At 46.1% G+C, this 16,045-nt stretch overlaps 1 protein-coding gene across 1 annotated transcript in view; it reads left to right on the forward strand.

Annotated features, from left to right (window-relative positions):
- The window catches only part of LOC144151592 (sodium-coupled monocarboxylate transporter 1-like), a 51,001-nt gene that overhangs the window by 14,556 nt on the left and 20,400 nt on the right, over nucleotides 1-16,045 (forward strand). The window contains exons 3-5 of the mRNA XM_077682701.1: nucleotides 3,124-3,210; nucleotides 7,489-7,661; nucleotides 10,817-10,920. Of these exons, the coding sequence (XP_077538827.1) occupies nucleotides 3,124-3,210; nucleotides 7,489-7,661; nucleotides 10,817-10,920 (364 nt within the window). The remainder of the gene's footprint in view (nucleotides 1-3,123; nucleotides 3,211-7,488; nucleotides 7,662-10,816; nucleotides 10,921-16,045) is intronic.

Below are 16,045 nucleotides of genomic sequence, written 5' to 3' on the forward strand. Positions count from 1 at the left end.
TCCAATCACACCCTCACTCTCACTCACACTCACACTCACACTCAACTCACGCTCTCACTCTCACTCACGCTCACACTCACACTCTCACTCTCAGTCACACTCACGCTCTCACTCACACTCATACTCACACTCACACTCTCACTCTCACTCTCCCTCTCACTCTCATTCACACTCTCACTCTCCCTCTCACTCACAGGCACACTCATACTCTCACTCTCACTATCACTCACACACCCACCCACACTCACACTCACACTCACACTCTCACTCTCATTCTCACTCACACTCTCACACTCTCACTCACACTCACACTCACACCCACACTCTCACTCACTCTCACTCTCACTCACTCTAACTCTCACTCTCACTCTGTCACACACCCACACTCTCACTCTCACTCAAACTCACACTCTCACTTTCACTCACACTCTCACTCTCACACACACTCACACTCTCACTCTCACTCACACTCCAACTCTCACTCACACTCACACTTTCACTCTCACTCTCCCTCACACTCACTCGATCACTCACTCACACTCACACGCTCACTCACTCACTCTCACTCACACTCACACTCTTATTCTCACTCTCACACTCTCACTCTCACTCATACTCTCACACTCACTCACACTCTCACTCTCACTCACACTCTCACTTTCACTCACACTCTCACTTACACTCACTCTCACACTTACACCCACACTCTCACACTCACACTCTCACACTCACTCACACTCTCACACTCTCACACTCTCACATTCACTGTTGCACTGTCTCAATCTCTGTGAGGCCATTTGAGTTCTGAATTCATTTTGAGTTCTCAGCCCATTTTCAGTCCTGAGTTTATTTTGAGTTTTGAGTACATTTTGAGTTTTGAGTACATCTTGAGTTTTGAGTTGACTGTGAGTTTGAGTACATTTTCAGTTTTGAGTCCATTTTGAGTTTTGAGTCCATTTTGAGTTTGAGTACATTTTGAGTTTTGAGTCCATTTTGAGTTTGAGTACACTTTAAGTTTGAGTACATTTTGAGTTTTGAGTCCATATTGAGTTTGAGTACATTTTGAGTTTGAGTACATTTTGAGTTTTGATTACATTTTGAGTTTGAGTACATTTTGAGTTCTGAGTACATTTTGAGTTTTGAGTCCGACTGAGTTCTGAGTTTTGTGCTCAATGTGAGTTTGAGTTTGAGTGAGCGCAGATGTGCTGCTCAGCATTGAGTCTGAGTTTGAGTGAGTGGTGATTCGAAAAAAAAAACGTGAGTGAGTTTGAGTGAGCCGCGCCAACTTTGCCAAGGTATGCCCGGAGCAGACGACGTCTGACGACGTCGCCTTCTCTCCACGATCTCACCTCTCTCGCCTCTCGCGGGCTTCTCAGATTTGCTGGCGCTTTTCATTTTGCGCAGGAAGGGCGGGAAAGTAAGGACAGTCTGAAAACAAAATTGGCCGCGAATCTGCTCCTTTCATTGCAAATGTCGTCAAAAGACGATAGTCTTTATCGACTTTTGCCATGTAAATGCCTCCCTTCGCTTTCCCGCTCACCTCTCATGTTGTCCCTCTTGCGTCGCGCTCCTTCCAAGGTAAAAGACGCCACAGGTTTGCTTAAATCATTTTAAATTTCCCGCGTTCCACTGCTCCAAACCGGGTGTCTCGATGCCAACGCTGCCGTACGGCGAAGACCCGCGTGAATCGAGGCGGCGTACTTCAGCGTTTATAGAACCGCGTTTCCCTACTCCACGTGCGTTGCAAGCAGAACGTGGAACCTATCTAGTGGAACCTTTTATAACTGTTGCCGGTTGATTTCTTAAAATGGCGCCAGAAGCTATAGTGGCGCGGGCGACAGCAGGCGACGGCGGAGGGAATTTTTTTTCTGCAGTTGATGAAGTATTTAATTTCGCAAAAGCCAAGCATGTATGATTTTTTATAATGGAACACTGCAAATATCACTTGTGTATTAATTTGTTGTTTTATATTTGCGTAATGTCTTGTTCTTTTTCAACAATGTTGACAAGTATGAACATTACAGCGGCCTTAGAAGGGCGCATTTAGCTGTGACTTTATGAGACTATTGCGCAGGCATTGTTTGACTTCGGCCGGGTGGCTGAATCGAGTCACAGACAGACAGACGGACAGACAGACAGATATAGAGACATACAGACAGACCAAAATTTCTGGGTTTAAGTAGCCCAAGAAAGGCTATCGTCTTAATTATGAACTAATGGCATAGAGTATAATAACCATCATTCACTGGAACTGGAACTGCAACTTAAATTCTCAACCAGGTGTTTTTTAAAGACGATAGTCTTTCTTGGGCTACTTAAACCCAGAAATTGTGGTCCCTCTGTATGTCTGTATGTCTGTCTGTCTGTCTGTCTGTCCGTCGGTCTGTGACTTCGCAGTGCTCGCGAGCCGTCTCCTGGGACGGCTCGCATTCTTTTCTCATCTTTTATTTGTTCTTCCGCCTGGAACCATACAAGCTAGAGTTTGGTTTGTTTTGTACTTGATATTATCTCACGCGTGAACGAGCCATTATGCGCCATTTTGAACACGTCGTTGTTTCTTCCGCGGCCACTTTTTTGTCCTCACTATCATAACAAGCAGCCCAATAAGCATTCCTAATTAAATGAGCGCTGGGACGGCTTGTTAAGTGAACGTATTTCGCCTCAAATGTGCCTGCAGTTTTTCTTGCGCTAAATAATGGGGAGGTGTATGACTAGTGCCAGCAGTTCCACTAGCTCCGAACTGTTCTGCCTATATATAACTTTTGTTCACGTGTCCTCGTAACATTCGGCCGGAAAATTAAATCAAAGAGTAAGCGCGCATCTTTAAAAGCGTTTGTTTAGATGTTATTGACGCGTGACACCATTTGGGTACGTGATGCCGCGTAACGCAATGACCGCAGGCGAGCCATGGCGACAAGCCGGGACCCTACATTTCTCCGCCCTTAAATGAAAAGTGATAGAAAAGTGATGATTGAAACGCAATGATTGAAAAGGCATTGCGTGATTGTCGAATGTGATTGCTTGAAAGCTCGTGTTTTTTTTTTTGTGCGCATTCGGCATGGGGTAACTCTCCTTGGGTAGCCGGAGGGCACAGCCACCTGAGAAGGCTGCACCTTTTTGCAGGTTCTGCTAATGGTTAAATCGGCAGCCACGGGTCCTTTCACCGGTCTCCTTTTCCTCGCCATTGGCTTCCCATTCGTGCACTCAAAGGTCTGTGATATCCACCTAATACGCATAGGTTATTCTGCCTATGCGTTGAGTGCCTGCGTTTAGGGCTGCTGTGTGGGGCCGGGTGGTATACTGCTTTATTAAGTGTACGGAAGGCAATTTATAATGCAGCTTTACAGAGCGCATTCTTAAACGGGTAGCACGGTCTTTTATTACTTACGCATGATGCGCTGGTATTAACAGCTGCAATCATGTTTAAAGCAGAGACAGAAGATACACAAGAAGACGACAACATGAGCGCTTCAACAAAAGCGCTCGTGTTGTCTTCGTCTTGTGAATCGTCTCTCTGCACTTTAAACATGAATCAGATCCAACTAGCTCAACTCTCCTTTCTACAAAACTGCAAGCCTGACCATTTTTCTTGGAGGCAGGTGAATACGACTGTTGAGCGCTATTGCAATGGAAGGCAGGTACACTGTACACCTTCTGTAATAATACTCAAATATTCTCCTGCAGTATTGCACAGAAGAAACCCAAACACTAGAAATCATGAACGGCCTTTCAGTCCGTGGAAGAATATCGTCACACATCAATATACTTATTTTAGGGCAGTACCAATACTGACTACATACATCATAGGCGCGGCAATATTTCACCAGCGGGGAATACTAGTTTGTGTTTTATTTTATGTTCATTCACCGTATGACCGTGCACAGGCTCTACATTATCCGCACGTCACAGCAAAAAAAAATTTCCTCATACTTCTGTAAGCTTAAGGCGTTGGAATTGCGAAGTTCGTTGGGCTTCGCACAGCTCTGTCCAAGTATTATGTATTCCCAAGCGTAAAAACAAGTCAGTAGAGGTGTTAGTGGGGAGGCCGAGTGCAATTTTGTATGCTTGCCTAATTAAAATGTCAAGTTTCTTGTGCTCTGCTGGTTTGAGAGACAGGTAAGGAGCTCCGTATGTAAGGCGACAGATGAGAAAAGCTTGAACCAGACGGGCAGTTTCAGCTTCTTTGAGACCAGTACGTTGGTGGGTGATGCGCTTAACTAGTTGTGCCAATTGAGTAACTGTGCGTTGAAGTGCGAGGATGGTGTGCGAGCCGGAGCCATCTCGTGGGATTGTCAGTCCGAGTACCCTGAGATGGGTTACTACAGGAACGGGACGAGTCTCTATAGTAAGAGCCGGGTCCGGCGTCGGCGCCGTGCGTCGTCCCCGAGTTCTCTGCTGAAGGGTTAGCAGTGCGGATTTCTTACACCCACTGGCTGTAGTACTTTAGCTCGCCTGGGCTATCCGACCCCGACTCAGCCTCACCGCCTGGCACGTCTTCCCCCCCTTCTACGCGCTCGCATTAAAGTCGCCCCGCTACCCCGGAACATGCACCCAGGCATCCACGATGGTCGTCGCACCGCGCGAACCAACTACATCCGCACCCACTACCAGCATCTGCCGGACACGCTTTACGTCGATGCATCCCCATACCCCAACCGATCGACTTACGCCGTCGCGACTGTAGATAGTCAAAAACGTACCGTCGCCACTGCCTCCACGCGAGCCTCAACACAAACTGAAGCGGAAGAGATAGCCATTGCGCTGTCCCTTACCTCCACTCGTCGTGACTACGTGACAGTAATCACGGACTCGCAGGAAGCCTGCCGACACCTTCAAAAAGGTCTACTCCCTCGCACTGCCCTACGCATCATTGAACACTCCTCTTACCTCCCTGAGGAATGCCACATTTTATGGACCCCTGGCCATTGTGGGTTGGCCGGCAATGAAGCGGCGCACGACGCGGCCCGAGAAGTGGTACACCGGGCCATTGCCCACGACCCCCCTCCTACTACCCTGGATGCCCACCCCCTACTCACCTACAATGACATACTCACACACTACAAGCTCTCTCGTCGCACCTTCCCTCCACCTCACCTGTCTCTAACAAAAGCCGATGAAATCACTCTCCGTCAACTTCAAACCCGGACCTTCCCTCACAATACACTTTGGCATTTGATTTTCCCCACCTCTCACTCACCACGGTGCAAGTTTTGCCCCGAAAGGGGTACACTTTATCACATTGTATGGGAATGCTCCCACACACCCAACCTCCCTCCAAATCCCCACCCCTCCCCTTCACAGTGGGCGGCGCAGCTGTCCAGCTCTGAACCCGGCTCCCAGCTTAACCTGGTGAGACGGGCCCGGACTGCCAGCCAGAGCCAGGGACTCCTGGACTAAGGAGTCTCCCCACTGGTCTGCCTCCACTCACGGAGTCAGACTGGGCCTGAATAAAAGTTTTTTCCTCCTCCTCATACTTCTGTAGTCGTCAGTGGCTTCACGTGTATATTGATTGGACCTTTTTTTTGTAGAAGCATCAGAATATGAAGTATTTGGTTGTAAAGGTAGCAGGATCAAATAAGATTCAATTGTAATGTTCCCTTCATGAGAATACGTAACGCATGAGTTTTTGTCTATAGATTTGAACACATCCTGCTTCACCTGAAACTAAAAATGCACTAAATGCGAAGCTAAAACCCACCTGAACATGCTTTTGTGTTTAAGGTCTGCACAACAGACTTTTAATAGGATCAAAGATTTACGTTAAATTTAAGGCGGTATTGCTATCATATCGGAAGAAAAAAGGAAGAACGGCCAGCTGTTGGTATTTCCTTGCACGATCTTGAGCTCAACATGGTTTGTATTTATCCAGAGCTCCCTACTACGCCCAGCCTTATAACCCAGGTATAGCTTTGGTGATAAAAGCCGCCAGACCTTGTATTTGAGGTGCTGTAGGGAAACTTTGTATTACGAAGGTCAGTAAAGCTTTGTAGGGGGATTTCGCTGGAGCTTGTTAAAGGGGTAGACGAGACAGAGAGACGCCCACTGCTAGGTGAAGATGGCGCGTAGCAGGGTACGTCTCTTTGTCTGCTCGATCCCTGTAACAGGTTCAAGCGCAATCCCCAATAGGAAATGTTCTATTACGAATATTACGCGCAACCAGTTCTTCCGTCCTTAATTTAAGCATATATGTGCCATAGATAAGAGTGTTTGCCTGCTTCTCCTCTTCAACGATCTTACATTAAATAGCATCACATACCCTCGATTGTGCATATAACCACGTACAATCAAGAAAATTGCTTTCTTTCTCCGTAGTTTTGTTTTTCTTTTTAGAGCTATTTTGATACACTGTTAAAAGGAAGTGCACTGAGATGATGAATATTGATGGTTTGCTACTCATGCTTGTGTAGTATATTTTTGTAGGAAGAAAATATCCAAAACATATTGTTATGTTATTGATTTTGTCCCTCGCACTTAAGATAGTGTGCTCAACAAGTTTGTTAGCTGCATCAAATCTTGATTTTTTCTTTCAAAGTGCTCAAGAAATAATACTTTCAAAAGCTGGGAAAGCACTCCGAGTCACGCGCAAATAAAAAAAAGCTCAGAAAATGGAAAACAAAGTTCGATGCTGCATTTCTACCTAAAATGGCAAGTTTGAGTTAACATATGAAGTATTATACAAGCCAACGGAATGTGGCCAGCGCAGCTCAAAACTCTGCACCAGGAAATACGGTGTGAACCAAAGTGGTGAAAAGGACCTATTTGGATGGGAAGATGGAAAACGTGCAGCTGAAAAAAGGAGCAGTTGGCTGAGAGAACAGCAGGCGATCCTGCACGTCATTTACCTGAAGTCGCGCAGTTGGCAACCAACATTTTCGCATGCTAAGGACAACAATAACAATGACAATTATCATCAACTTGACCACCACTCTAAAAGACATTAATAGCCCGAAAGTACGTAAGACGTTAAAGTTGCGCATTAAGGCTGGAACAAGTACATACCACTATATTATGTAACAATCAAGCATAACATAGATAAAACTTCACATTCCATTGCTACGTTTGCACAATGAACTCAGCTTCAAGCGTACGTATCGAAAAACACTTGCTTCCAATTCATCGGCTCGACCTCGTGCCATATATAATTGAAATGATCGTCCTGACGCCATTGCTTCTATATCAATCCGTGACAGACTGCGTGAACACGAATTTTTCCTGATATATTTAATACATTTGTACCTTCCACATACTCGATAACTATCTTTGTTCATTCACATCTTTAATTTTCTCCTGAGTTGATTTTTCATAAATTTTGCAGGCTACTTAGAAAATGTATAACGATGTTCTAATACTCTTGTTTATAATTCCTTATCCTGTGTTTTGGCCGTATGCCTTTAAGTTCATCTTGTATGTATAGCCCCTTTGCCGTGTGGTCCTCCTGTAGACTGTAAGGGTCTTCTATATAAAAAAATAAATGCCTTCTTTTCTTAGGGGGCAGGAATTTCAACAATGGTGGCACTCGCATTCCAACTGTTTGTCCTGTGGCAGGACATTAACTCCGGAGCAAGGGCCCCACGCATGACTGCAACTCTGGACTACTGCCCAGAAAACAGCACCTACATCCGTTCAAGAGCGAACCATTCGGCCTCAGATCTTCCCAGCAGGTATTTACTAAAATGCTGATATGAGTTTCTAGCCGTGGTCGCAGTCTATCTCGAGGCGAAGTACCCTAACTTGTTGTCACACAAACAAACTTAGCACGACCCAAATACCTTAGGTGAAAACATATTTCTCTTGTGTTTACATCTTCTGCTCGGCCAATTTCAACATTAGGATATAAAAGTGTATTCTTGTGTGACGGTGGTTAACCATGGCTTTCGGACCTCAGCCTACAATCTAAAATTGGGCAATAGGTAATCCCCAAACGGTGCAGCTATAACGGAATATGCATTATTGCACCAGGTATAAGGACTGCCTGAATAAATACATACACATTAAGGTAGCGTACCATTATTCTGCGGAAACGCGAACGTAGGACTAACCGTCAGGTGCATACAGGAGAGGACCTAGAAACCCGCACCACCACTCAAGATCCTAATATTGTCGCATCTTGCATTTCTTTGTCGTAATTCCGCACGCATCCCTCCATCGCCGAAGTTTAAATTAGTCGGCAGACACACACAAAAAGGTTCCTACATTTTTACAGCCGCCCCATTCCATAGGGGCGATTTCCCCTGCAAGCCGGGCGCAAGCCAGGGGTAAAAAAATTGCTCCAATCCACGCTGTGAATGTGGTTGGAAAACCAAGCTTAAAACGACAGCCACAACAATTGCCCATGCGACGTCACTTGAATTCACACACGTGACTCCACCGAAAGTGAAGCGAGATATTTTGCAAGCCGTTACTTGGAATTAGGGCGGGCGGCGTCCCGAACGCAGCAGCGTCGGCCACGGCCAGGCTAGAAGGGTGGGCGCTGACGCCGTAGCCCGGCCGTATGTCTGGACAAAAAAAAACTGAAAGGAGCGTCTTTCGAAGGGTGAGACAGAGGAACCTACCCATCCTGATTGCTAGCTTGATGCTACACCGCCGCGCGACACAAGCGTAGACACCGATAAAATTCGGCATGTAAGCTCAGTGATTCTTATTTATACTGATTTAAACTAGTTAGTTTAGTAAGTTCGAGGATTGTGAGAAAGCCGAGGGAAGTTTTATAATCACTATTTATTAGGACCAGATGCCCCGTCCGCCTTTTGTAATGCCTCTTAAAACAGAACCCAGTTTGTATTCATCAATTAAGAAAACGTAGTCCCATTCGTGTGAAGCAGTGCGCAAAAGGTAGCGTTTCTCTAGCGGCCAGATGTCTGTTTGCGGTCTCTAAATTTTGTTTTCCTGCCCTTCAAACCAATTCTCAACGTGTCTGTGTCGTACGACCACTTAATTCCGTCGGGTCCGGGTTACCCAGGAGGTGGTGTCGAACGAGTTAATCAAGCCGTGCGAAGTGAGTGCGCAATGGACGCGAAGCTGCGCCAAAACGGGCCCAAGACAACCGTCGCTAAAGCAGACGACAAAGCCGACCCGACAACGCGCCCGACGACTTGCAGGCACCCCTGTGCGGGGAACGCTGCGTAAATTCACCGCGCCATCAACAGTATGTTCCGTGGTTGAAACCTTCCCTCCCTCCTCTCACCCACCACCCCCGCCTCCGCCGCGTTGCGAGTTTATTGTCCCGCACGCCGCGAAAGAACCGTTGGCTGGTAGAGGTAGAAAGCCTTGCTTTCAAAATTCTGTAATGGCTTAAATGGTAACACAGGCGTTGCAGCAGCTCTTGTCGCATTAGAAAAAAAAAAGACCTCCTCCGGAATACCTCCTCCGAAAGACCTCCTCCGAAGTCCTCCTCCGATGCTACCATTACTTTTCTGCCTCTCTGCAATTGAAACACATTCTCCAACCCCCAAAAATCTGTAATATTACTGGGTATACAGGGGTACCGTCGACTATGTGTATAATATTATTTCCGCTTCTAATTTGGGGTTGAACACGGCACGGTAGAAAAAGCCCCGCAGAATCATATATGTGAGGAGATACACTTCGAATGCGGCTATGAGAGCTGCGGATAGTGTATTACCCACCGCGGGTAAATGTGCGGAGGAATCGCAGGCATTAGCCTCTCTCTAGCCATCGTGTTAAAAAGGCTGTTGGCCTGAAGAGGGAACTTTTAATGACGGCAGTACGTGGCGGCACTACGTGTACCCACAGTAAATCCCCTTTCGTAGGTTGGTGGTTCGTTTTTCGACAAAGAAACCCTTCGCTCCGGAACTCGGCGGTGATGGTGACGAAGATAATCAGACGAGAAGGTGACGATGACCAGATGAAGCCAAAGAAAACTCACAATAATTGTACAAAACATTATTTATACACCAAAATCACAGATAATTGCTGTCTTAGCGTTCGCCTGACTGTTTACACCCTAGAACTTGTTTTCTTGATCCACCATTCTGCAAGTACGCTGATTGATTGTAGGGCTGAATGCACCGACGCAACGCAGGCGCAAAGCGCGCCGTAGTGAAGGGCTCCTGGTTAATTTTTACCTTATTCTGCAGGTACGCCCTAGACCGGAAAAACTGTTCACGTGCACTGAGCACGGAGGCTCGCTGTTCTTACGTTAGCTTCTCAATGCTACAGCCAATTCTCTCTCCTCCCGTCTTGCGCTCGAATTTATAACTTCGAACGCAATGTACGTCGAGCAGCAGATCCGAATTCAATTGGTCGGCCGCGGCTTCTAATGAATCAATCACGTGGCCATACGCTCTATCATAGATTCCCGAGTTCCGTAATGCATGTTATTGGGCTAGTTGCTTTCCTCCTGAACTCGTCTCCTGCAGTTGTGGTCGCCGGAGAGTGGAAAGAGATTGGCAAGGGATGTTCTCCCGCCCGCTCAAGGCTTTGTGACCCCAAGTGCATTGCGCCATGTAGACGTAATGTTGAGCAATTAGGAGTCGTGTGAAGGCATCGCACGTGAGCGGCCAGCGAACCCGTGACTGAGCGTTCGTCATTCCCTTAAGCATATATCATCCAGAGCCGCTGTGGGCGGAATCGGCGGTCCTTGCGAGCCCATTACGGCGACTTGAGCAACGAATTGGAAATTACACTCGAGCCCGCGACTTTACCTCGCATCTCCGTTACGGAATGCGTCAGCAGCCCTAATCCCACTCCGTACTGTCATTACTTGATTGTAGATAGGCGCTTCTGTAAGAAATGAAGTTTAGTGTAAAAAAAAACAATATAGGCATTTGAAACTCATGATTCAAATTTATTTCAGGTCCCCCTTTGGTGTCTCGTTATTTACACTATCACCGTTTTGGAGCTGTTTCTTCGGTACTTTTACTACAGTTGTACTTGGAGTCTTCATTAGCATTGCATCAGGTATGTATTCTGCTCTGCGGAGAACACGATCGCTTTAGTTTTATTTTTATTCAGTTTCTTCTTGAAGTTATAGTTAATCGAGGCTGTGTAAGTAGGCTCGAATGAATATTCGCCACACTTGCTTGCGCCATTGCCAAGCGAATTAGGTCAGGCGGACTGTCAGATCGTGAACAACTAACCAAAACAGAGAAAAGTAGTAGGTTGGAGCGTAAGGATATGGCACTGTGGCGAAGTGCAAGAAATAAGAACCCTTCAGCCGAAACTTAGCTGAATGGGAACAAAAGAAAAGTATAAAAAACAGGGCTTGTTTCAAGCGTTCTCCGTGTTCGGTCTCCAGCATGCCGTGCCTCGAGGCTAACCACGCTGCGAGTTTGCTGAAGCCTTTGAAAATATCCGAACAGTCATCCGCTAGACTGTAGGTTGCCTGGGCCACTTGCACGGTGAAGGCGACAGACCCTCACTAGGTACACCTGGAAATCTACGAGCCCCCAACTCCGGCTCCTGCAGTAGACTCTTAAACGTTTGTCGCCGAGCCACGAGTCCGAATACTGTAAACTGTCTCCTGATAGACAGGCAAGTTATTCTCACCACATCTGCTGCCATGTTAGACACGCGGTTGAGACGCCATAGAATTTAGAACATCACGTACTTTCGCCTGTATGTTTCCCCGGGTCACTCGTGGGTGCGCCGCGTCAAGACGGTATTTTGTCGGGTAATGGGCACAGAGCTCGTATCAACGTGCAACGGCTGCGTTCACGTGGAAGTCCCATTGTGCACACTGTGGGTAATTTTGAAATGACTAGTCCCGATTTATAAATGTTTAGAGCTTGCTTACCTGGTTGATCAGTTATATCTTAGGGAATATCTTCGCTTTGAATCGAGAAACTTTATTAAACTTTATTGAGCAACACGAGTCGGAGCCGCGGTGTTATGAGTGCTCGGAGGAAGGGGCTGTTTTAAGTGCGATGCACTTCTTAAGCGACCCTGAACCTGCGTCCACCGGCGATGTCCGCATAGCATACCCACGTGGGGGATTGGCCAGGAATCTCCTCGTCTTCCTTGGCAACGGGGGGAGATGGGCGCGCGCTGCCTGGCCGCTGACATGGCACATACCCACGTGGGGGACTGGCCAGGAATCGGGCGTGAGAAGGGCTAATGCACCCGCTAAAAGGAGTACTGACACGAAATTTCAAAGCTGAGATCCGCTCTAGCAATCAAGTACAACGACAACACAAATAGGTGTCTGTGAATAACTGCATCTTTCTTTCTTTGTAGTTGTGTGTGTGTGTGTGATCTCTCTTTCGCGAACATTACCGAACCGCGCAAATTCAACTCGTGCATTCGCACTTTCACATTCTTCCCCTCGGGGAAATGCGGGGAATTTTTTCTGGCCCTCTAATACTGGAGGGCTTGGCGGAGGTGCACATGGAATTTAAATGTGGGCAGCTAACAGCGGCCACGGAGCGGCCACTAGATTCTCGGGGAAGTGGCACAGGTTCACCACGAGTAGGGAATATCAGAGAGGAAAGGGTTGGTGGAAATGCATGTGGGAGCTGAGATGGCCCGTACACCGAGCCAATGTGCGTGTTTATTGTCCGTATAGCCACCGCATACCTGGCAGTGCCGTCGGTCTGGAGGCTCCTCAATGTACAAAGGGATCAAACGGGCGGGGCAATGTCTGCGCCTGTATAATGTATGCAGCGTTTCTTCGGGACATGAATTTAGATGGGAAGGGAACGAGCACCGCTCCTGTTCGGAGGTTACCGAGGTGTTTGCGATGCCTTTTATGATGGATCACGCTATCCTACTTCGTATTGTAATCTTCAGGCCGTTGCTGAGGGCTTCCCGGGAACTGTGCGTTGCCGACCAGGGCGTGAGCTTGTTCATTGCCCTCTATGCCTGTGCGGCCCGGGATTCATTCAATGAAAACGTGTAGCTTGTTGGATGAGCTTGATTGTATATTTCGAGCTTAGTGGGGACACTTGCTGGACTGTCATTCGTGGGAAAGCTTCGTAGTGCTCCCAGGCTGGGAATGCGGACTGTAATGTGGTCAGTACTACGCTGCCGAGGTATAGTGGCTTCTGCAATGGCTTGAGTCTCTGGAGCTGTCGGCGAGGGGACGTTAGCGTAATGACGTACGTGAGCTGCGCGGGGCCAACCGATGCAGTCGTCCTGGTATGTTGTACAAAACGGGCGTCCGCGTAATAGGTGTCATGGGTGGCTCCAGTATGTTTCGAACGCGAGATGCTCTACGTTCTTGATGTTGCCTTACAGACCCTTGTCTACGCGTTGCACCGATGAAACTGAGGAACAACGCTATAGTTGTGTTTCTGGGCCTCACGAAATAAAGCTTACAGGGTTTATACTAAAATTGAAATCCCAGAGACCAATTTATAAAGCTTTAACAAAATATTCCTCCAGTACATGTGGTAGCCTGTAGTTCAAATGAATTCCGCGTGCTATGAACAAAACCTTTAAAATTAATTATACACTGCCACCCTATACCACTGTACCACTATATCCTATACCACTATATCCTAAGCAGCACCATAACAAATACATTAAAAACAGTACCCCTATGAAGGTATCTTCCGGCAAGTTGAAAACCCTCAGGTGACAAAAAATCAACCAGGAGCCCTGTACTACGGTGCTTCCACAGACCAGCTATAGCTTCGGAACTTAACCCACCTTCTATTCCCTAGAAAGCTTGAGTAATAACTTTCAAGCACGCTTAGGCTCACAGTGATTACTCAACTTTTTTCATAAAGAACGGCCAACCAGTTTTATTGTGATTCGGGTCGCCCTGGTACCGTTTATGTTCAGCGACAAATTCAACTTTTATTCTCTAGTAGGTCTTTAACCATATTCACGCGTAGCTGCAGAAAAAGTTTAAAATTTTGGTGTATTTTGATTTCTACAAGGCAAGGTGAAAATTGCCAGTGTATAGCGCAAATCCTACTCACGGAGTTAAACAAACATGACAACCACTTTTCTTTGCGTATTACAAATCCAAAACAATATTTCCCGAGCCATTTTGGTAGCATATAGAAAGAATAATACATGTCACACATAGTCAAATTGGGTAGCACATTCGAAAAAAAAATTGCGGGAAATAATTCCTTGTTGTCAAACATCGCTGATAGAAAACTGTAAACATAACAATTATAATTACAAAATCAACTACCCCTCTGTCGAAACGACTATGACAGGGAACGTAAAGTCATCCGAAATCAATTCTCACACCAAACGAAGCAATCTAGAAGTGAGCTGACATTATTGGACAACAGTATGACACAAAGCTCTTTTTATGCGAACACCTGTTTCGCATCGGGATAGTTTACAGCACCGCGACTGTTCTCTCTGGAGCTTGACTGATACAGGCATTTCATGGCATTCCCTAGAGTTCAATAATCGTCGTCGTTACACGGAGTGGCGCATTTGCTGTCCAATTTTGCAGGTCCTTGCATCCTCCTCCAAATACAAACTGATTTGTCCGTACCGGACTGGTGCAGTCTGGTAGACGTTGGCTTTACAACGCGATTCCGGCCACAGAAAGCCTTTTAATTTTCGTCAATTCATCTAAGATCATCGTATTCGTGGGATATAGTTGGCTTCGCTTCAGTTCGTTTCGGGTGGACTAAAGAAGACATGAGTGAGAGGCTAAAAGCTTGGCTGCAACACACCTTGTGTGTGCCCTGCTTTGGCACGTGATCTCGTCTTTTCAAAAAAGACAGCAATAGGTGAACACGTGTATTTTAAACCGAACATTTATTCTAGTGGGAGCAGGAAAAAATCACGTGCATTCCATTCCAAGTGATCCTCACTTTTCAAATTATCATCATCATCATCATTTATTTACCCTTAAGGGCGTCTGACGCGGTATTACATAAGGGGGAGGGGGTCGAACAAGCTTACACAAAGGCAATTGCAGACCAAGAACAAAAGTAGGATACAATTCGTGAATTTGGCTAACAGGGCAATATTTAATAACAAAACTCGTTATACAACTAATAGCATGATTCAAAGTGTCATAAAAATATACAAAAAACAACCGGTTACACAACTAATACACAGAATTTACCACGGTGCGGTTGTCAAATGAGTTTCGAGTAAGGTTTTAAATTTTAGAGTATTACGCTCTTTGGCTATTGCATCTGGAAGCCGATTACAATCCTCAATTGTTAGCGAAAGAAAAGATTTGTTGAAAGCGTTTGTTGAACCTTTTAAATTTTGGACACTCAAAGAATTGGAGAGACGGCGCAAAGTTCGAATTGGTGGAAGAATCAGGGAGCCAGGTCAGTAAGCAAAGTTGAAATACAGTTTGCAAAACAAGCAAAGGCGTGCTATTTATAGTCTAAGATCCAGAATTTCAGAAACAGTGATAATTTTACAGTAGTAACACTTTTGCGGAAATTGTATCGGGAGGTTATGAATCAAGCGGCGCGATTCCGAATGGCTTCAAGGGCGTCGAATAAATAAGATTGGTGTGGATTCTATATTGGAGAAGCACATTCGAGTTTACTAGGGACGTAGCTTTCGTAGGAGAGTTTACGAACTGAGGCTGGTGAGCAGGACAGGAACCTTCTTATGAAATCTAATGATTTGGAGGCATCGGCCGTAAGCTGTGCGGTATGGTCAGTGAATATTAGTTTGCTGTGGATGAGTACACCCAGGTATCGGTACGATGCTTGTAGTGTGAGATGGTTAGACTGCAGGGAATAAGTATAATTTATGTTGGAACACTTACGGCCAAATTACATATATTTAGATTTAGAAATATTAGGTTGCACCATCCGTATAAAACACCAATTTTCAATTACGTTTAAATCATTTTGGAGGACAAGTTGATCAGAGTTGCCACGTATACGGCGGCAAACAACACAATCGTCTGCAAAAAGACGTATGGAAAATGTAACAATTGAGGCAAGGTCATTGTTAAAAATTGAAAAGACGAGAGGACCAAGGACGTCACCTTGAGGTACGCCAGATGTTACATTGGTACTGGAGGAACTGTGACCTCCGATGACTGTATACTGGGATAGATTAGTGAGAAAGGCTTGTATGGCAGTATGAGCTGGTCGAGATTAAAGGTGTTGTGCCACCAAATTTTAAGTCTGTAAAAAGC

This window comes from Haemaphysalis longicornis, unplaced genomic scaffold (assembly GCF_048455015.1).
Source record: "Haemaphysalis longicornis isolate Haplotype H1 unplaced genomic scaffold, Haemaphysalis longicornis Haplotype H1 scaffold_9, whole genome shotgun sequence".
Lineage (NCBI taxonomy): Eukaryota > Metazoa > Arthropoda > Arachnida > Ixodida > Ixodidae > Haemaphysalis > Haemaphysalis longicornis.